Source organism: Astatotilapia calliptera, chromosome 16 (assembly GCF_964374335.1).
Source record: "Astatotilapia calliptera chromosome 16, fAstCal68.1, whole genome shotgun sequence".
NCBI lineage: Eukaryota > Metazoa > Chordata > Actinopteri > Cichliformes > Cichlidae > Astatotilapia > Astatotilapia calliptera.
Genome location: NC_137437.1, coordinates 19166796 through 19187324, shown reverse-complemented (window position 1 = coordinate 19187324; position 20529 = coordinate 19166796). Strand labels below are relative to the sequence as shown.

The 20529-nt window shown below is 40.7% G+C and overlaps 3 protein-coding genes across 5 annotated transcripts; all 3 read right to left on the bottom strand.

Moving 5' to 3' along the window:
- Positions 1 to 10990: 10990 nt before the first annotated feature.
- Positions 10991 to 12657, bottom strand: LOC113008071 (claudin-10-like). 2 transcript variants are annotated; one of them, XM_026145220.2, is made up of 5 exons: positions 12298 to 12657; positions 12044 to 12205; positions 11876 to 11957; positions 11657 to 11764; positions 10991 to 11539 (listed from the first exon to the last, which is right to left on the bottom strand). In XM_026145220.2, the coding sequence occupies exons 1-5, from the start codon at positions 12527 to 12529 to the stop codon at positions 11347 to 11349; spliced, it is 777 nt and encodes a 258-aa protein (XP_026001005.1). In that variant the 5' UTR covers positions 12530 to 12657; the 3' UTR covers positions 10991 to 11346. The 2 variants fall into 2 exon arrangements, with proteins under 2 accessions (XP_026001005.1, XP_080147126.1); XM_080291000.1 differs by having other exon boundaries at positions 10991 to 11453; positions 12298 to 12647.
- A 500-nt stretch (positions 12658 to 13157) lies between these two features.
- On the bottom strand, positions 13158 to 16815 carry cldn10l2 (claudin 10-like 2). Of its 2 annotated transcripts, none has more exons than XM_080290999.1 (5): positions 16456 to 16815; positions 14634 to 14732; positions 14459 to 14546; positions 14214 to 14321; positions 13158 to 14123 (listed from the first exon to the last, which is right to left on the bottom strand). In XM_080290999.1, the coding sequence occupies exons 1-5, from the start codon at positions 16685 to 16687 to the stop codon at positions 13931 to 13933; spliced, it is 720 nt and encodes a 239-aa protein (XP_080147125.1). In that variant the 5' UTR covers positions 16688 to 16815; the 3' UTR covers positions 13158 to 13930. The 2 variants fall into 2 exon arrangements, with proteins under 2 accessions (XP_080147125.1, XP_026001213.2); XM_026145428.2 differs by having other exon boundaries at positions 14634 to 14795; positions 16456 to 16814.
- A 326-nt stretch (positions 16816 to 17141) lies between these two features.
- LOC113007911 (claudin-10-like) lies at positions 17142 to 19603 on the bottom strand. Its single transcript, XM_026144963.2, has 5 exons — positions 19244 to 19603; positions 18375 to 18536; positions 18218 to 18299; positions 18016 to 18120; positions 17142 to 17910 (listed from the first exon to the last, which is right to left on the bottom strand). Exons 1-5 carry the CDS (start codon positions 19461 to 19463, stop codon positions 17754 to 17756), a joined length of 726 nt encoding a protein of 241 aa, XP_026000748.1. The 5' UTR covers positions 19464 to 19603; the 3' UTR covers positions 17142 to 17753.
- Between the last annotated feature and the right edge of the window lie 926 nt (positions 19604 to 20529).

Here is a 20529-nt window from a genome sequence, read left to right as displayed (position 1 = left end):
TCCGTGCCCGAAGCTCGCACAGCTTGTTCTCCAGAGACTGCACATTAGCCAGTAATAAACTGGGTAACGGTGGTCTGTAAGTGCGCCGTCTCAGTCGAACCAGAACGCCAGATCTTCTCCCTCTGCGTCGGCGTTTGCGGCCTCCAGGGCCAGAGAACAAAGGCGTCTCAGGTGAAATGAATGGGGGGTCTGCAAACGGAGCGTCCGTGTTGCAAAACTTGAACTCCGGAAAGTTATAAGAAAGACCGTCTTTTATGTCCAGTAAGGTTTGTCGGTCGTACACAAGGAGACAAGTGCTGCTCGTGAAAAAATAAAGGAAAAGTAAAATTAAACACAGAAGAAAGCCGTTGCTTGGGGGAGCTCGCGACGAGGCTGCCATACTCGGTGCCATCTTGTCTGATCCCTGAGCGTGTCAGCATAAGTGGGAATCGGAGCAAGAGTGGGTGAGGACAAGTGACTGTGCGAGAGAAGAGGAGTGGCGTAAATTGGACTGTGTGAAAAGTGAGCGTGGATTTCCTCCCTTCCATCCCCTGGAGCCCTGGACCACTACCCCTTTCACTGTATATACGTATCACTGTGGTTTCACTTTGTGTCAATAAATTGTCACCCTTTTGATTGCCAGAATGCTGTCTGCGCTTGGATGTATCCGTTAGCCATGACACCAACAGGCGTGGAGCAGCTTTACACACTCTTAAACAAGTCAGAGATAGTTCTACCACCAATCTCCAATGCAGGCCCCCATTTAAAAATAAATGAATAAAAGGTACTTTGATTGAAGTGTAGCAGAACTCCCCAATCCAAATGAAGAGTTTTTCTGAATTTCAGTCAACATTTCAAACTGGGGTTTTCAAGATGGCAGCTTGAAGTGAGGTTTTACCAGGGAGTGCTAGCACGCCAGTTCGCTGATTTTACACTAGCTATAACACGGATATTAACTATCTGTAAGTCTGGGATGAGCATCAGCAACCATTTTTTTAAACAGTCCGACAACATGCCGCAAAGGAAAGTTGTAGTGTCTGACACTGCGGAGAAGCTAATGAGGGAACTAGCATGGGAACCGACATGGAGTTGGTCAGTGCGCCCCAGGGTGGCTGTGGCTACAATGTAGCTTGCCATCACCAGTGTGTGAATGTGTGTGTGAATGGGTGGATGACTGGATATGTAAAGCGCTTTGGGGTCCTTAGGGACTAGTAAAGCGCTATATAAATACAGGCCATTTACAGGCCATTTTACCATTAGATTGGAACCAGCGGTCCGCGAGGTAATCCGGGAAGTATCTGTGAACCTCACTAAAGTCATTGAAGATAAACTTGGACCAGTCTCTCTGCTTTTAAAAGCGCAAGGCAAACAGCTGGAGGACCATGAGACACGGATAAAGGAAGCGGAGGCCCGGATGTCGGTTTTGGAGGAGATCACAAACCCGGCGCTGGATAAGCTCCAGTCACTAGAGAAGCGGGTAAAGGAGCTAGCAGATCGCGCTAATGATTTGGAAAATAGAGGGGAAAGGAAAAATATTTGTATTATTGGTGTCCTGGGGGGCGCAGAAGGTAGCGACCCTATTAGTTTTTTCGAGTGCTGGATGCCTGAGCTTAATATCAAAACAAAAGCTGGCCGACTTAAAGTGGAAAGAGCGCACCGCACAGCAGCCCAAGTCCGTCCTCTGGACAGAGAGCACGTCCTGTGCTGATGAGACTGCACAACTATCAAGACAAACAGCGGATTATGAATGCAGCATGGGCAATGAGCAGGGACAACAAGCCCTTGAAGCACGGGAACGCCACAGTGATGATTTTCCAGGATTATTTGGTCACGATTGTACATAAACAGAAAAAGTTTTGATGAGATAAAGAAGCGCCTTAGATCCATTGGAGCTGACTATAGGCAGATTTACCCTGCTCTGCTGAAGGTGACCCACCGTGGATCCACTAAGATCTTCAGAGATGTGGCTGAGGTGGAAGGCTTCATCGAGTCGTTGGACTTAGCCCCTGTGGCTGACGGCAAGTGAGAGTTGGCCTCCATTCGTCGTCCAACTCGATCGTGGATTTCTTTTACTCCACACCTCAAGTAGCTGCCTATGGTTGACTGTTCCTATATATTTCTGTTTTTTCTTCCTTCAGACGCTAAGTAGTTAACATTCAGTGCCACTATCACTATCTTTCGCTATGAGGTCGACTACAGTTTGCTAACTGTAGCATGGGAGATGGGTGGTCTCGTAGGGTGTCTTGCATTGAAATCTGGTGCAATGACCCGGTTACTGCATTCACCAGATATCAACACAATTTCGATCCTCCTCACATGTTAACGTGCCACAAACAGGACTTTAATATCACCAACCATTCCAATTTTATCACGATGTATCCATATAAATGGCCCACTCTGTAGAATCATCTTGCTAAATATGGTATGTTATGAGCATTGCTATAACACCCGGGGTGTTTTTCTTTTGGGGTAGGGAAGTATCGTCTGCTGTTAGGAAACCACTACACTCACGATCCTCCGCTTTAGGAGCGGGACAGGGGGTTCTTCTTATTTTTGTTTTGGTAACGTTGAGCATTGTTTCTTCAGTTTGCCAGTTAGCTTCACAAAATTGGTGAACTTAAATGTTAGAAACTCAATTCACTGGAGGGGACTTTAACTGTCATTTAAACCCAACTAGCACTATTGGTAACATAGTTATATTAGACCATGCGGCGGTTTTCATTCATTGTAACCTCAGGAATGTGGCTCCCTGGGATAGACATTGGCACTTTACCCTTCTATCCTGTATAATCTTGGATTCACAGGTTACCTCACAGAGGAACTTGGACAGTTTTTGTCAATTAAGACACCCTCCACGGAAAACCCGTCTTTACTCTGGAAGACACTAAAGGCCTACTCAAGAGGTCTCATTATTTCATATACTAAAGGTAAGAAGCGTAGATAAGCAGAGCAGAGTAAGGTTTTGGAATCCAAGCTAAAACACACAGAAGGAGATTATCTTAAAAAACCTTCTAAGGGTAAACTCAAAGAAATTTATGCTGTTTGTTCGGCATTAGACTGTCTATTGACAAAAGACGCAGAGACTAAAATTTGATTTGCTAGGCAAAGGTTATATGAACATGGTGGCAAACTTGGGAAATACTTAGTATACCTGACTAAGAAGAAATCAGACTCTCAGAATATCACTTCAAGCAAAGATGTGCTGGGTTTTATAAAGAATTCAGAGAAATTTCAGCTGGCCCGCTGTTGAACATGTACAATGACTCCTTTAAAAAGGGTCTCTTGCCCAATTCTCTTTTAGGGAAGCCGATATATCCCTTATACTTAAAAAGGGTAAGCTACCTGAAGATTGTGCCTCCTACAGGCCAATCTCTTTGTTGAATGTGGATCTGAAAATCCTCTCCAAGATATTAGCGAAACGTCCAGAACTTTTACTCCCCTTTCTAATTAACGAGGACCAAATGGGTTTAATTAAAGGGCACAACTCTTATAATAACATGCGTAGGTTGTTGAATATGATCCAGTTCTTCCAACAAAAGTCTCTGCCTGGTACGGTGATTTCCCTTGAGGCCGAGAAGCCTTTTGACTGTGTTGAATGGTCTTACCTGTTTTTTACGCGACACCAATTCGGTTTCAGTGGAAATTTTATAAACTGGATTAAGTTACTTTATAACAATCACTGCTCTGCAGTTCTCACAAACGGGGTGCGGTCCTCCAACTTCCAGATACTGAAGGGAACCAGGCTGTCCCCTCTCCCCTCTGCTCTTTGCCTTAGCCATTGAGCCACTGGCAGAGGTGGTACAAGCTCAGGCAGACATACATGGTTTATCCATAGGACAAAGACAGCATAAGATTACTTTGTATGCTGATGATGTACTTGTTGTGTTCGGCCGGAAACATCAATCCCCTCTCTGGTTGAAACTATTAATAGGTTTAATGAGATCTCAGGCTATAAAATTAATTTCAGTAAATCAGAAGTGATGCCATTGGGCAGTCTAAAACAAAATCCACGTGCCCCTTCTCCGTTTCCCTTCACTTGGTCCCCACAGGGCTTTACGTATCTGGGAATTAGGGTCATGCCCGCATTTCGACCAGATGTATAAGTAATTTTACCCCCTTATCTGAGCAAGTCAAATTAGATTTGGAGAGATGGCAGTCCTTACCTCTATCCTTGCTCAGCCGTATTGCACTTCTGAAAATGAGCATTCTACCCAGGCTACTTTACCCAATAGAGATGGTTCCAACCCTCTTCCCACATAAAAAACTATTCAAACTCTAAATGGCTGGTGTAGCTCCTTTGTTTGGGAAGGGAGGAAACCTTGTCTTACAATATCCTCATTATGTCTTCCATCCTCAAAGGGGGGCCTTAATTTCCCAGCTATGTGGAAGTATCAGCTGAGCACCTATATGCTGCCGATTGAGTACAACAGCCTGCTCCTGTCTGGTTGGATATTGAGAACTCTGTCCAACTTCCATTTGAAAAAAAAAAAGCTTTTTGTGGGAAAACTTAAGACCTTAAGGATGTTCTGTAGCAACCTACAAACATTGTCTACTGTTAGATCTTGGCAAATGGTTCAAAAACTAGAAGGAAGGTCTCACTTAACTTCTCTTTTCACTCCCTTATCTGACTATCCTCTCTTTCTGCCCAGGTATTTCTACCTTTTATGGCCTAATATACGGGTCTAACCTTGTGTCCTTTGACCAGCTACCTGATAAATACAACATTCATAGGCACGACTTCTTTAGATATTTACAAGTGAGGGACCATATCCAAAGGGCAACAACAATACTTAATAATCAAACTGTCTCTAACTGTGAAAAGCAGATATTTCAGCCAAACCTTAGAAGAAAATTTGTTATGGCCTGTTAACAGGATTTGGGGTCACGGACACAACTTATTTGAAGAGGACTTGGGAAAAGGAATTACATATTGAGATTATTGACGAGGTCTGGGAAGAAACCTGTGAGAATGCTAAATCTCTGAGCATCTGTAATAAAGTAAAGACAATCCAAATTAAAATTCTACACAGAGCTCACATGTCACTTTCTCAATGCCATAAATACAATTCAGGCCTTTCTCTATGTGCCCTAAATGTAAAATAGAGGTGGGCAACCTTATGCACTATGGTCCTGGCAGATAATACAACAATTTTGGTTTGTCATAAAGTGTGAACTGGATAAGATTTTCACCACTGACACTGAATGCAATCCATTGTGTATGCTGCTCGGAGTGGCGAAGGACAAAATGAGGGGGGAGTTTGGAAAGCAGCTCTATGTGCTGTTAACAATCTGCGCAAGGAAATGTGTCCTTTTGAACTGGATCACAGACATGGCCCCATGTAAGACTCAATGGCACCGGACGGTACTGGAATATGTGTCACTAGATTTCCTAACATGCATGTTACATGTTGTTCACGAGTGATGGGAGAAGGGAGCGGGAGATCGACAGATGGATTGGTGCAGCGGCTGCAGTGAAGCGGACGCTGCACAGGTCCGTCGTGGTCAAGAGAGAGCTAGCGTATAAGTGAAGCTCTCAATTTACCGGTCGATCTACGTCCCTACCCTCATCTATGGTCACGATCTGTGGGTAGTGACCGAAAGAACGAGATTGCGAATGCAAGCGGCGGAAATGGGTTTCCCCTGATGGGTGGCCGGCCTCTCCCTTAGAGATAGGGTGAGAAGTTTGGCCATTCGGGAGGGGCTCAGAGTAGAGCCGCTGCTGCTCAACATCGAAAAGAGCCAGCTGAGGTTGGACATCTGACAAGGATGCCCCCTGGGCGCCTCCTGGGTGAGGTTTTCCAGGCATGTCCCACTGGGAGGAGGCCCCGGGGCAGACCCAGGACACACTGGAGAGATTATATCTCTCGGCCGGCCTGGGAACGCCTTGGTGTTCCCCCGGATAAGCTGGAAGAGGTGGCTGGGGAGAGGGAGGTCTGGGCTTCTCTGCTTGGGCTACTGCCCCTGTGACCCGGCCCCGGATAAGCGGAAGAAAATGGATGGATGGATGGATGGATGGCATGTTACTTATTAGCAGTGATGGGAATAACGGTGTTACAAGTAACGGCATTACTAACGGCATTACTTTTTTCAGTAACGAGTAATCTAACTACTTACTATTGCTGTCGTTGCAACGCTGTTACCATTACACATCTTTTTAGAAGTGCATTTTGTTAACTTTTGTCTGTTTTTGTTTTATACCTTGTGAAGCAATTTGTGATCTTTTATCTAGAAATGTGCTATATAAATAAAATTTTACTTACTTATTTTACTTACTTACTAGCAAGAAAATGCAGTGCTGTCGCATTACTATTTTTCAGCAAACAGACGGTTGAAGCTGTCTTCAGCTTACTGCTTCTTATATCAGTTGCACGGAAGTAGCTGTCTACGTAAGTAATCTGGGCGCTACAGCTTTAAGCAGCTAAGCGCTCCCACGGAGGGCAATCGTTTTCTGGCAGACGATCACTTTTTGGCACAACACCTGGAGCTAGGGGGGCAAAACAATCGCATGTGTGCTGCTGTTTGACTGAGGAAGAATAAAGTAGTCGTGGTAAGCCAATTACATGACCACTTCAAGATTACAAAGCAACAAAGTGATATATACCAGTTTTTAAATTGTGTTGATAGGCCTCGTAAAACCAGAGTCATGATAAACAATATATACGCGGCGTTTTTTCCTCAATAGTTTCGTCACATTTACTGTCTAAGGACAGCGCAGCAAGCACTCTCTGCTTATGACCAAAAAAAATTTTTTTTTTTTCTTTTTTTAAATGACATCAGAAACAGTAGTATGCGACATTACGTGATGGCAGAGCTTCAGTTCATCCTTTGTCATTTTTTTTTTTTTTTTTAATAAATAGGACAGGGGGAATGAATGAGAGAGAGAGGGGGAGAGAAAGAAAGAAAACCAAAGGGGAGAAGAGACGGTGAGAAGGGGGGGGAAGAGAGACAGACCAAAAAAATTTAAAAACAAAACAAAAACAGCCCGTTTGTGTTGGTGGAAAAATGCACCATGCCGACCAATTAAAAAAAATGATATGGCAACATGACATTTGGTTGTTTAGGAAGAGGGGAAGCTTTAGGCGTGACGGCGAGAGAGAGAGAGAGGGAGAGAGAGAGAGAGAGAGAGAGCGCGTGGCTCAGGTGGTTGGGAAGCGTATCTGTAACCGGAAGGTCGCCGGTTCGATCCCCGGGCTCTCTGTCCTGGTCGTTGTGTCCTTGGGCAAGACACTTTACCCTACCGCCTACTGGTGTTGACCAGAGGGGCCGATGGCGCGATATGCCAGCCTCGCTTCTGTCAGTCTGCCCCAGGGCAGCTGTGGCTACAGCTGTAGCTTGCCTCCACCAGTGTGTGAATGCGAGAGTGAATGAATAGTGGCACTGTAAAGCACTTTGGGTGCCTTGAAAAGCGCTATATAAATGCAATCCATTATTATTATCACAATGCGACTCAGTTCACCCAAATTTTTGTCTTGCCTCCTATAAGGTAGTTCATCCCTCCGGCAAAGGTTACTCTTGCATTAGCAAGCTCGGACCCTCCGATCTTAGTGCACTTCATTCCAACTAAGACCAAAATTGATTTGAAGAAAGACAGGATAATATAGATGATGATAAGAGCCCGGCACATGTGACAGAGTACTAATAAATCTAAGCTCCTAAACAGTGTCCCAGAACTGTCTGCGCTTAACCCCCTCATTAGCTACTGAATTCAGGCAGAAAAACACATCCAAACACAGGCAAACATGAGAGGACACACTTGGTTATATCAAAACATGTTTAACCTTTTACTGTCTTCCATGTGTTTTGTAAAGATCACCTTGGTCATTGTGTTTGTTGTTGGTGCCCAGGCTTCTGATGGAATGGCAGGAGAAGGCTCATTACGTACTTAGATGGTAAATGATTATTATGATACAAAACTGTGATTTTAATTGATTGGTGATATTCACTAAGTAACTGGGAAATGAAAAATACTTTATTTTATTATGTATATGTATAAGTTAACTTTTTATTATGATATATATTTCAGGGTCGCAGGGGGGCTGGAGCCTATCTCAGCTGCCTCGCGACACTGAATTAGATAAGCGGAAGAAAATGTATGTATGTATATATCTTTCAGTAACAGTATTTGGTTGTCTGAGATTAATGTGAATAAGAAATCAGACCTCTTTGCACGATATCCAAAGAGTCATCAGTGTAAATACCCTACACAGTACTATGCTGTGAGAATAGGTTCCAGGATGCCAGACCTTCATGCCAACTTCACAGAGTCTGACAGTTTGGTCAGGAACATGGATAAGTAGCTCACTGGAGGTCACATTGTAGAGCTCTGGCAATTTTCCTCCTGTTTCTCCTCAAACGAAAGAGCAAATGTCGGTCCTGCAGCTGGGTTGACACCCGTTTCCCTGTCGAGCCTTCTACATGTAATGACCAATCTCTGGGTATATCCTCCACATGCTCGAGACTTTACTGGCAAACACAACAAATATTGTAGTACCAATTATTGATGTGCAGTCATCAAGAAGCTAGACATTTGTGCAAGCTACAGTCTCATGCCACCAGCAGTCATGAGGACAACAACAAAAGTTGAGAAAATCAGTCAGGAGGGATAAGTAGAGAGTGGCAGTCATTGTTGCAAAGATTGTAATTTGTAAGTTTTTCTCAAAATTATAAAGATATTTTTGAATATCAGTTATGAGTTTATAAAATCACACTGGACATCAGTATCCCCGCGGAACACAAAATATCTTCTATTAGGATGTTGTGAGCTACTTTATATATGTGTTGTTGCTTGGTTGATAATTCTTGAACTAATGTTGCATAACTTTCTGGTCTGTTTGGCAAGAGAGTGACGGGCAAAAGTGAAACAGCCAGACAGCACAGAAGATAAGATCATATACAGGCACATAAAGAACAGATGTCAGAGGATTCCTCGACACAGACGCAAGATCAGAAATAGAGTGGTCCGGTGTTTAGCACTCTCACCTCATAGCAGAAAAAGCTTCTGGTTGTGTGTGGTGTTTGCATATTTGACCAGCTCCAGTACCTGATGTGCGTTTTCTCCAGATACTCCAGCTTCCTCCCAAAATCTAAAGACATGAATGTCAGGCTAATTGGTGATGCAAAGCTGGCTGTGAATGTGAGGTAGATAAAGTGCTTGGAGTGTAGAGAATAAAGCTTTTCACTCACTATGCGTTTATGTGCTACTCTGGCTCTCTTCCATGGTGTGTTTTTTGTTCTGTCTCCTGCCCCTCACCCCTACTAAATGGAGACAGATGGCTGCCCCTACCTGAGCCTGGTTCTGCTGGAGGTTTCTTCCTGTTAAAAGGGAATTTTTCCTTCCCACTGTTGCCAAGAACTTGCTCATTGGGGGTTATCTGATTGTTGGGAATATATCTGTATTATTGTAGGATCTTTACCTGAAAATATAAAGCACCTTAAGGCAACTGTTGTTATGATTTGGGGCTACATAAATAAAACTGAATTGAAAGTGCTGTATGAATGTATGGTTAAAGTGTGACCTTTAATTAAAGTTACTTTGAGTTTGTCAGTAACATTAGAAAGTGCCACATAAATGCAAGTATATTACATGACGCTGTTGGTGCTTCTGCTTTGCATGCGCAAGCACAAATGCTAATGCTAATGTTAATATAACAATAAAAAAATTCAAATCCATTTATTCTTAGCTAACTGAGATTACCTGAACTGAGATTAAAACAGAGATTTAGGGTTTAGGCCTAGGGGTCATAAGATTGTAAAGTCACCTGAGCTGCCATTTCAATAAGTGTGGGAAACACTTGCATGTCACCTTCAGATTCATATATTTTGTCGGGATCCTGGGTCTCCTGACCCAGCGTTTTTAGTTATTTGTGATTCTTGTGTTTTGTGCTCGTGTGATTTATTCTATGGTTTCTAGTTTGGATCCCTTGCCCTTCATGTTTCTCTGTGCCCCCTCTGTTCTGTGTAAGTCTGTGTTTCTTGGTCTGTGTCTTTGCATGTTTCGAGTTTCTTGTGTTTTCTGTCACTCTGTATTGTGAATTATGCTCTCATGGTTGGTCTTTTGTTACTCCCTCGAGTCTAGTTTCTTGTGTTCCAAGCTTAGTATTTCCCTCTGTGTATTTTGGTTCTTAGAGTCCTCTGCTTTATGGTTTATGTCTCTGTGTTTCTTAGTTGCTGTCTCCACCGTGTCAAGTTCGCGTCTCTGTGTTATACTTCCTGTTTTACTTTGAAGGTCTGTGTCTTATGTGAATGTGTTCTACTTTGCTTCCTTGTCTCGTCAGTTCTGATTTCTCCCAGCCGTGCCCTCCTTCTGTGTCCCACTGCCCTCATTACTTCCCATTGTATTTAAACCCTGTGTTTCTCTGAGTCAGTGTCACGTCGTCCCTCATGCTGTGTGGATCTCCCTGTGTCTCCCTGTGAGTTTAGCTTGCTTTTGTATGCTTTTTCCCTGCCAGTAAATAAAGCTGAGTTTTTTGTGTTTAAACCTCGTGCCTGAGTGCCTGCATCTTGGGTCCAACTCCCGCCTGCCACACAGCGTCTCTTGACATATTTAAATTGTTATAACTGTTGTGTTTTCATGTCTTAGATAAAACAGGACATAAGAACTGAGTAATGTAAAACCTAAAAAAAATAGGTGTGTAGTTCAGCTGTTGTAAACCCTTATTATGAAGGAACTTTTGACCCAGACTATACTGTCCAGGTATAGAATATGAACAGTATGTGAAGTTCAATACATTATTTGCTCGTACCAAAGACAGACAAAAAGTAGCCTCTCGTTAAACAAAATTGCCAACTCATTACTCTCTATTGTTTTATTGTCTTTAAGAATAAAGATAATTTCTATATAAACTGCTTCAAAAAAAAAAAAAAGTACAAACTGTGTGATTAATAAAAGTAACCAGAAGGAAAAAATGGTGCGTTCGATACTCAAAATTCCCTGGGGAGGTACCCCTCAAAACCCAAGTTCAATGTGTTCTCCTCAATATGCAAACAAAGCACCACCATTCATACGCAAATGTGCACTTTACATTTCTGTTATGCTTTATTAATTTTCAATGATGCACCTTGATGCAGATGCAGGGAAAACACAATTTTGTTTCATGATAGTGGAAAAATTAATGTAGTAAATATGTCCTGTCATGTCACAGTTGAAAGCTTAAACAGCTCTTAGAAGTAGCTTGAAGCTGTGTTGCCATCAATAAAAAAAAAATTCCATTGTTTCAGGATGCCCGTATTATTATTAGTAACACTTTTGGTTTCATAATCACAAAAGTGTTGTAAAGACAAATACTTGATTTGACATTTAATGACTCTCAAAGTAAAACACACACATTCTTTGTGAAAGAAAAACAAAAATAATTCTGTGTAGGTTAGTCACACATATGAATAAGTGACCGATGTCTTGGTGACACTGTTGATCTCTGAGATGCTACTGGCTCTGCTGCTGCTGATCGTCCTTGGTTTTTTACTCCTACTAATCTCTGTGGAAGCCAAAGACACAACGCTTTTTTGTGTTGGAACAAAAGTGTAGGCATCTTGGAACTGATGCGTAGCATACCTCTTTGAGCTGTCAAGGTACAATTCCGAAAATGAATTCATGACTCTAATTGTGTATTGCAGACTGAGGTTGGCTAATTATAAAAACAACAACAAACAAACAAATGACACAGAAGCGGTATTTTACCTTGAGTGACACCCTTCTCTTCCTGCAAAGATACTGTAAATAAGTCCTCCAACAATAAGTAAGGTAGAGCCTCCCCAGCCAATGAAGACACCTACTCCTATTTCAAACCTGCCAATAAATACAAGAATATTTCAAGTGCAATTCTCCCTCATAGGAAAAACAATGATCTAAATGTGAGTCATCAAGTACGCAGACTTATCATATATATCTGCTACATACTTCTGTTCCATGTAGTTTGGATCTTCAAACTCAGCTCTTATTTTATTTCCATAGTAGGAGTAAGCAATCATAGAACACATCCCTGAAACAATACTCACACAATTACTTAAATATTAAACAGTGCAATATCTAACAATGTGACTCAGTTCAAACAAATTTCTGTCTTGCCTCCTATAAGGTAGTTCATCCCTCCGGCAAAGGTTACTCTTGCATTAGCAAGCTCGGACCCTCCGATCTTAGTGCACTTCATTCCAACTAAGACCAAAATTGATCCGAAGAAACACAGGATAATACAGATGATGATAAGAGCCCGGCACATGTGAATGTCCCCTGTCCACAAGCAGATAAAAAGCGGTTAAAGGCACTAAGTTCACTGGGTTTTTATCTTTAATTTACGGTATTCTGAGGGACGGTTTGCTTACAGTTCAGTGCCAGCATGGATGGAATTCCCTTGCAGTCAGATACTCCAGTTGAATCAGATATGCAGTCCTTCCACAAGTTCGAGTAGTAGTTTGATGTCGCCAGGACCACGTTGCTGACTTCAGACCAGGTCCAGATATCTGTTGGCATTGTGGAGCAGACCAGAATCCATCCACACACACATACTACAAAGCAGCCTATCTCCATGTACATCACCATAGTCCTATAACCCATTATTGCTTCAGATTTCAGCACCAAGACAGACTACTAACAAATCTAAGCTCCTTAACACAAACCACAGTGCATTTTTTCCAGAACTGTCTTCTTTGAACTCCCTTCTCACGTGCTGAATAGAGGAGGGCATGCAGTGGCACCGCCCCCCTGAAGAAGTCACTTAGATACGTGACAAAACATTTCTCTATTTGAAACGCTACTTGAGAAGGAACAGTATAAATAATAAATAAATAATAAGCCTTCTAGGTAGGATTTCATTACCTGAATTATTAGTGATGCACCAATGAATCCATACTATTTGCATACTTAATCTTTTAATGTTAATACACATCTACTCATATATAAGCATATATTATTAACAAAACTTACCAGCAGTATAAAGTTCACTAAAATCATCTCCAGCTGCAAGCTGCAAGTAATATACACATTAAGTAATTAACAGCTATGATTAATAATGTAATTTATACATTCATTTTTTTAATTATATTTTGAAGTCAAATAGCTTGCAGGATTCAATTCAATTCAATTCAATTTTATTTATATAGCGCCAAATCACAACATAAGTCGCCTCAAGGCGCTTCATAGGATGATGCTGTTGTTTATATAGTCAAAGAAGAAGGAGTCAAAATACAAGTTTTCTCATTCAGAGAACATTTATTTAAGCCATTCAAAATAAAGTTTAAAATCTTGTACAGTGCCACTTTTCATGTGTTGACCTCTGTATAAATACACAGGTTTATCTATCGTTCATCTGTTTTGTTTTTTTTAAATTCTCCAAGTCCCCTTTATACACACTTAAACACAGACACACAACTACAAGAGAACACCATAACATGTTATGCCTCAGACTGCACCTGTTTGTTTTGGAAAGATCATTTCCATCAGCGTGGCTGTTGTTGATACTCAGTCTCCCGACGAGAATAGTTTTAGTTTTGTGCACCATTGAGTTGTTACTTTACACATAAAACAAGGAGAAGACTCATTTCTTTGGATGAAATGCATAATAATTGCACTAATATCTTTATAAAGGTGTGATTTTGCCAATAAAATATTGGACATCTTTATCGAAGGTTTAAACTGAGCAGTGTGGTGGTGATCAAAGTGATATTGATATATTAATTGATATATACATCTGTTCATCGTCATAGGTGTTTCAGTGAGATTCTTAATGACAGAAAATGCTTTTGGTTAAATCACAGCAATTATAACATAAGTGTAAACACAAGACTATGATAACCACTGGTACAAACACAAGACTAAGACTGCACATCTGTTTTATTCACGAGGTGAATATGACTGAGTATGAAGTGATCTAAAGGAAACAAAACATGACAAAAAATTACTTTCCTCCTATCTACAAGTTGAACTATTGCAGTGTCTGTTTGAGTTAAAACAGACCAACTAGACAAATGCATCTCTGTCTGAGGGTTTCGTTGGTGTTGCCTGAAGCTTTGAAAGTTGGGCGCTTGATCGTCCTGAGCCCATATAGTTAGACCCATACAGCTTGGAGGGTTTGTAGTATCCGGAATAAATGGTTCTTCCTCTGGATGGAGGCGCCATGTACGTGTGAGCATCACAGGCTTGTACTACTCTGCTGTAAAATTCAAAACATTGATGATGTTAATTATATGATGTAGTGGTAGTAGAGACAAGAAAAGGGATTAAAGTGGAATAATTTAGGCACCTTTTTCTGCGGATTACTTTATACACTGTCACAGCATAAAGAACAGCCCCGACTAGGATGAAAAAGCCTCCTGCCAATCCTAGAAAAACTGGAGATCCTAATTCATATCTGGAAGAAGTGAAAGGACGAGGAGAAAATCATGCTATCATTTAAATAATATAAGTTACTGCAAAATTTATAGCAGATATGTCTATAATTTGAAAAGATTTGATGTAAAATGGTGTATGGAGTGGAAAAAGCAGTACCGCAAAACTCCTGATGCGACCTTTCGAGCAAAAGCTGTCCTGGCAATTCTGTTGATGTATAAGCAGTAGGCAGCAATGTCTGACATACCTGCGTGAAGAGGTTTCGGTGAACAGAGGAAAAAAAATGATGGCAAAACATTTACAGAGAGAAGCACGGCGTATGTTCAAAGCTTACCACCAACAAAATGAAGCACTGCTCCCGCGAAGAGCACTTTGTCCTTGGTTTTGTCAGATCCGCCGATGTAAGTGCACTCCATCCCGACAAAGCAGCACACTACAGCAAAGAATCCAATAGTTAACCCGCACATTAGCAATCCTCTCACTGCCTGCACGTAATCTGTTCAAATCAAAAAGAGTTCAGAAAGGAGAAAATGAGAAAAAATAATAAACAACAAGGGGTTGATATGAGAATCAAATCAGACCAGTATAAATAAAACAGCTATAAAAACAGCTATGCAGTGCAGAGATTGTGATCTACAATGGTTTCTGCAATGTTTTCTCAGATTTGTAAAGATTCAATCAGCAGATGCTTGGCGATGCTTGGATGACATAATGCTGCACCAAGTCTTTTTGTTTCATTGAATCTGAGAGTCAATAAAAATATGAATAAATCCCTCTTTTGGATATGGTTGAAGAATATTGTACAAAAGATGATCTCTTTTAAGTATTCTTTAGCAGTCTTCATAAAGTCCAGAATATTTGAAGATTGAATTTATAGACGCAATAAGAATATTTTTAAACCCATCAGGGTACATTATATATTTTGTTGAATCCATCCAACCATCCATTTTCTTCTGCCTATCTGATACATGGTCATGGGGAGACCATGACCTTCAATCAACTGACTTAAGGAATATGGAAACACCTTAATTTGGGTGTACGTAAAAGATTCAAAAGTTTTGGTGCTCAGTGTTAAAATATAGTGTTAAGTCTTAAGGTCTGTATTTTAGGCATTTATCCAGATGACTGTAATTTCGCTCATACAGAGAGGAAGATGGTTGACCTTTACTTACTCCAGGCCAAATGGTGTAGTGCAGTATGCTGGAAGAATTGTTGGGGGCCCCTCTTTGGTTAATGGGGGGCCATTGTTTAACCATTGGTTAATGGATAAACAATGTAACATCAAGTTTAGTTCTTGAGAAACTGACCTGTGTATTTAGGAAAAGATCTTCAGAATTTTTTGACATTTGGAAGATGTTTCTGGATCTATTAAAAAATGGGGAAGTTGAGAAGGTGGCGAGAGAGTAAGGTAATGGAAAATATGTAACTAAATTTGGGAATGTATACCGTAACCTGATCTGTTTTTATTTTCTATTTTGTTCTTGGTTGTTGTTTTATTTGTTTGTTGGTCTTTTGTTTGTTTCAGTTTAGTTGCTTTTTTGGGGGGGCTATTTCTTTTTTTTAGTGTCTTGTGTTTTTATTGCTTTCTTACTGCCATATGTTCAAGAAATTTAAAGTGTTGGATATTTATGAATACAAAATCCAATAAATATATGTTTACAAAAAAAATTGGGTGTAGGTAAACTTTTATGATCAGCTGCCACTGTCGCCAGAATTGGAAGTTTAACAAAATCAGAGCCAAGTCATAAAGTGAGCTCACTGAGAAAGCTCTTATTTTTTATATATTCAAAGTTAGCATTAGCAAATAAAGGTTAAGTATATTAAAGCAAGTCTGCAGGGTATTTTATAGACGTTTCTATAAATTCCCAAATATCTGACCTTTTTTTCTCAAATGAGTTATAGTATCACTTTTAGGAACTGGTGCAAAGTCAACGCAACTTTTAATATGGATCCAGAACAACAGCATGCTCTACTTGTTAATCAATAGCATTGCAAAACTAGGCGATACTATTCAAAGTGACAGATTAACAGACAGAATTATAGTCAGGAGTACAATTATTTGAAGAATGAGACTTAAAAAAATTACTAATGACTGATCACCTGACTGCATGTACATAATCTATATAAAAATTATTGGTGAGGCAAATGCAACATACAAGCAACATTCCAGAGCACTGGGTATTCTCTACAGTTGGTCACAGCCGCAGAATCTGTGTAACAGTCGCTCCACAGGTTGGACCAGTACCAGGCCACTTTGATGATGTACGAGCCTCCTTGCCCTCCGAGTTTGGTAATCCTCCAATAGTCCATTGCCATGGTGCAGAGCACAAACAGCCATCCCAACGATGAAATCAAGAAGCCAGATATTTGGATCACACGTTTTCTCATTGTGGAAATCAAGAAGCCTGCTAATGCAGGTTTAATGGATTGTGCTGACCTTAGAAGAAGAAAATCTATTGACGTCTACTCTGGCTCACTAACTGTTCTACTGCTCTAGATTCAAGTAAAATGTGGCCCGGGTGTCCATTTAACTACGTCATAAGTGTCATGTGTTGATGAGGGCTCTGTACCACTTCATGCTGTGTTTACTGTAAACTTTTTGGATCATACCTTCTCCTGTAGATATTTCAAACGACTGTATTGATTATTGCTGTAGCAATATTTAGATGTACTTAAAAGGCTTCATCATGTTTACACCTTGCTCGTTTCTCAAGCATATTAGCACATAATTTGAATAGGAAAGGGAAGATGACAGAACAGAATAGCTCATAATAATACTCTGTTGACCTGAGGTAATCACTTAAAAAAAACAAAAAATAAAAAAACCCCCACAGACACAGAATTTGCTGCAACTTAGTTGTATTTACTTTAACATGTTTTAACTAAACACAGCAATGTGCTAAGGAACCAAGAATGCTCATAATTCACCAAACATTTCAGCATGTTTTTTTACCCTCTACAAGTTTGTACACTACAAAGGTTGTTTATGGTTACGTCATATTCAACAAGATAAATGGGTGTCTGTCATCATTTTAATTGCGGTCATTACAGATTAATGACAGACACGCAGAAGCTACATACAGCTAAAGACATAACCAACAAATCCAATTTTGTACATAAATAGAACGTGCTCATCGCCATAAAAAAGCTCCAAAAATAGAAAATGATGCAAGCATTTGATTAGAAATCTCTGTTGTGGGCCAAATGTTTTTGATTTATTGATCCCCCCAAGTCCAGAGAGTAAACTGTATCATAAAAACAAGAAAAAAAGATCCAGCTTCAAAAAACATGTAAGGATTTGACACTGATTTCCTGGTGAGATATGAATCAATATCAGTACATTCAACTGTTGTTTGACCAACACCACAAAGTCACACAGACTGTGCTATAATTAACAATTAATATATCTTCTAGTACCCAAACGTGGCTTTAACCAAAAGTATATTCACATTTGTCACACATAAACATTCTTATCAAAGTGCTGGATCCTGGAGGAGGTGCTGTTGTCTGGAGTTAGCCTCTGATTTACAGACTTCGCCTGCCCTTTTGGGTAGGAGGAGATACGAGAATGTGAGGCAGCGCCTCTGTAGATATAGTTTACCTCTCTTTTGCTGTGAAGAAAAAGACATAGCTTAATTTTTACATGCCAAAAACCATTATAATTCAACAAACAGTGGCCTGTAAAATGTGCTCATGCGTAAGTCTTACTTACTAACCTACTGGTAAAAGAACCTGCAATGGAGAAGCATAACATGGTGCCCCCGAGAATACAGAGGACAGATCCACCCCAGCCAATAAAGAGAGCAGCTCCAAGTTCATACCTAGAGACAAACAGTAAAATTTAATGATAATGTTTATGTCTTTAATGTTTAAGTCAAGCCACATTAAAAGACTCTGTAGGGCAAACATGCTCCTTACTTTTGCGCGATAAACATTGGATCAAAAAATTCTGATGTTATCCGGTGCGCATAGATGGAGCAGGATGAGAGTGAGCACAGGCCTGAGTAAAAAGGGAAATGTTAATTATCTTAAACTGCTGAATGTGCTCTTGCTCAAATGGTTCATCTATACTTACCACTAAGAATGAAATGCACACCGGCAAAACAGGCAATCCTCGCTTTGTTTTTGTCAGATCCTCCAATTTTTGTGCACTTCATTCCCACAAGGGCAAATATAGAGCCGAAAAAGCCCAGAATGACGGCGGAAATCATGAGTGCCCTACAAGCTATGAGGTAACCTACAGGCATAAAACAAAAATCTTACTACTTAAATGCAACCACAGGAGTCTTTTTGCACTATGCTTCTTTTTTGTGGTCTGGACCACAAGGTCAATGAGCTACTGACCTCGTGGCCAACTTAACACATAAAGTAAGAAAAACAATTTGTCATGAGTAACCTTAAGTGGTTTCTGCTACTTTGTGTTAGTGTGTCTGCTTCTTTGGGTGAAAAAAATGCCATTGAAATGTAATTTCGAGGCAAACATTAGCCTGGAAGCTAACCACTGAAACTAGTCAGCCGTGAACAAAACTCCCTGAGGTTCCCAGTAAATCTTCTTTATTGTTTTCAGGTTCTGAGAACTAAGGCTAAACATTGACATATTAGACGGTAAATGAGTTGGAGACTGGCTTTAGGGTTTGAATTATTCCGATGTAGCAATAAGCTTCAACGTGAATTTTCAAAAAATGATTTAAAGATAAAAAGAGCAGAGGTTTAAGCCCATTAAGGAAAATGAGAAAGGATCAATAAAAACACAGAAAATTAGGTTAAAAGAGCATTTGAAAAGTCTTAAGATGCTATCATATTCTATGGTATTAGTAAGCATACGAACATATATATACACACACTAACAATAAATAAACAGAAGTTAAGACCTATGGTTTAAATGAATCCAGCATACTAGTAAAATCCAAGATAAATGATAGGTGTATAATAAGAACAGCTGACCATCCAGTGCCAGCATCGAGATAAATTCTTTGCAGTTGGATACTCCTGTTGAATCAGTCACACAGGTCTTCCAAAGATTTGACCAGTAGGAAGCTGTGGTAATGACTGATCCATCATCTGAAGACACCTTCCAGTAGTCAGTCGGCAAGGTAGAAGACTCCAGTATCCACCCAGCGGTAGAGAAAAAAAAGGCAACAATCTCCTGAAACATGCTGCTCATAATGCTGAGAAGAATCCTCCACTTTACTGTGGCTGGCAGTTAAATTGATGGGACCTGAAATGGACGAATGCTTCCCTGAGACTTGTTGAAAATGTAGCTAGGCTCTTGGCACAAGTAGGTTCAATGAATAGGCTGTGATTACAGTTAATGTGTTGTGAACTGTTATATTGGGAAGGGAGGAGTTTGGCCTTAAACTTCAACAGGTGGCCAGTGGTCCTTTATAGTGTTTTCCACCCACGGTACACGTCACTGTGACTCGCAGTCCTGCTGTTGGTGACTGAGAGTCCTGAAAAGTTGAACTGCGATGATCTCACAAAAGGGTTTAAAATTAAGCTTAGCACACATCCTCAAGCACAGTTTCTAGGTAGCTGCAGGTATGTGTGTGTTTTATGCGGACTGCAGTAGACACGAGGGGCACTATTTAAATAGTTTTATTAATAAGTAAAAATATTGACGACATAGTAATTTTTTTTTTACATATTTAGAGCAGGATTGTTTGCGCAGAGTCGGGCAGGGCAGGTGTATTAGTTATTATTGATCTCTGGCTCTCTTCCACAGCATGTCTTTTGTCCTGTCTTCCTCTCTTCACCCCAGCTAGTCACGGCAGATGGCCACCCCTCCCTGAGCCTGGTTCTGCTGGAGGTTTCTTCTTGTTAAAAGGGAGTTTTTCCTTCCCACTGTTGCCCAAGTGCTTGCTCATAGCGGATGATATGATTGTTGGGTTTTTCTCTGTATGTATTATTTCAGGGTCTACCTTACAATATAAAGAACCTTGACCCACATAGCAAAATTGGTATGGCCCGGATCTGGCCCACACAATGTGCTTACACGTGGCCCACATACCGCAAAGAATAACGTCCCTTTGGTGGCCCAGATCTGGTTTACCAGAGGTGGCCCAAACATGGGCCAGCACAAGGCCAGTTGCAGACACACTGCTGGCCCTGTGCTGGCCCAGAACAGTTTCAGCTCTGGCCCCAGATGTCAGCCTAATGTGTACCTTAATCAAGCCAAGTAATAACAACATGTGCCAGAACACAACAGTGCAAAAGTAACATGACAAAACTCA

Coding starts and splice junctions, on each gene's coding strand:
- LOC113007911 (XM_026144963.2), bottom strand. CDS start 19,463: ATGAGCAGCATGTTTCAGGAGATTGTTGCCTTTTTTTTCTCTACCGCT. Junction 18,537..19,243: donor CTCGATGCTGGCACTGGATG/GTCAGCTGTTCT, acceptor TTATGCCTGTAG/GTTACCTCATAGCTTGTAGG. Junction 18,121..18,217: donor CCAATGTTTATCGCGCAAAA/GTAAGGAGCATG, acceptor GTTTGTCTCTAG/GTATGAACTTGGAGCTGCTC.
- LOC113008071 (XM_026145220.2), bottom strand. CDS start 12,529: ATGGGTTATAGGACTATGGTGATGTACATGGAGATAGGCTGCTTTGTA. Junction 11,958..12,043: donor GATGAACTACCTTATAGGAG/GCAAGACAGAAA, acceptor GTATTGTTTCAG/GGATGTGTTCTATGATTGCT. Junction 11,540..11,656: donor AGAGAAGGGTGTCACTCAAG/GTAAAATACCGC, acceptor GTACCTTGACAG/CTCAAAGAGGTATGCTACGC.
- cldn10l2 (XM_026145428.2), bottom strand. CDS start 16,687: ATGAGAAAACGTGTGATCCAAATATCTGGCTTCTTGATTTCATCGTTG. Junction 14,796..16,455: donor AGTGCTCTGGAATGTTGCTT/GTATGTTGCATT, acceptor TGATTTGAACAG/ATTACGTGCAGGCAGTGAGA. Junction 14,124..14,213: donor AAAGTAATCCGCAGAAAAAG/GTGCCTAAATTA, acceptor TGAATTTTACAG/CAGAGTAGTACAAGCCTGTG.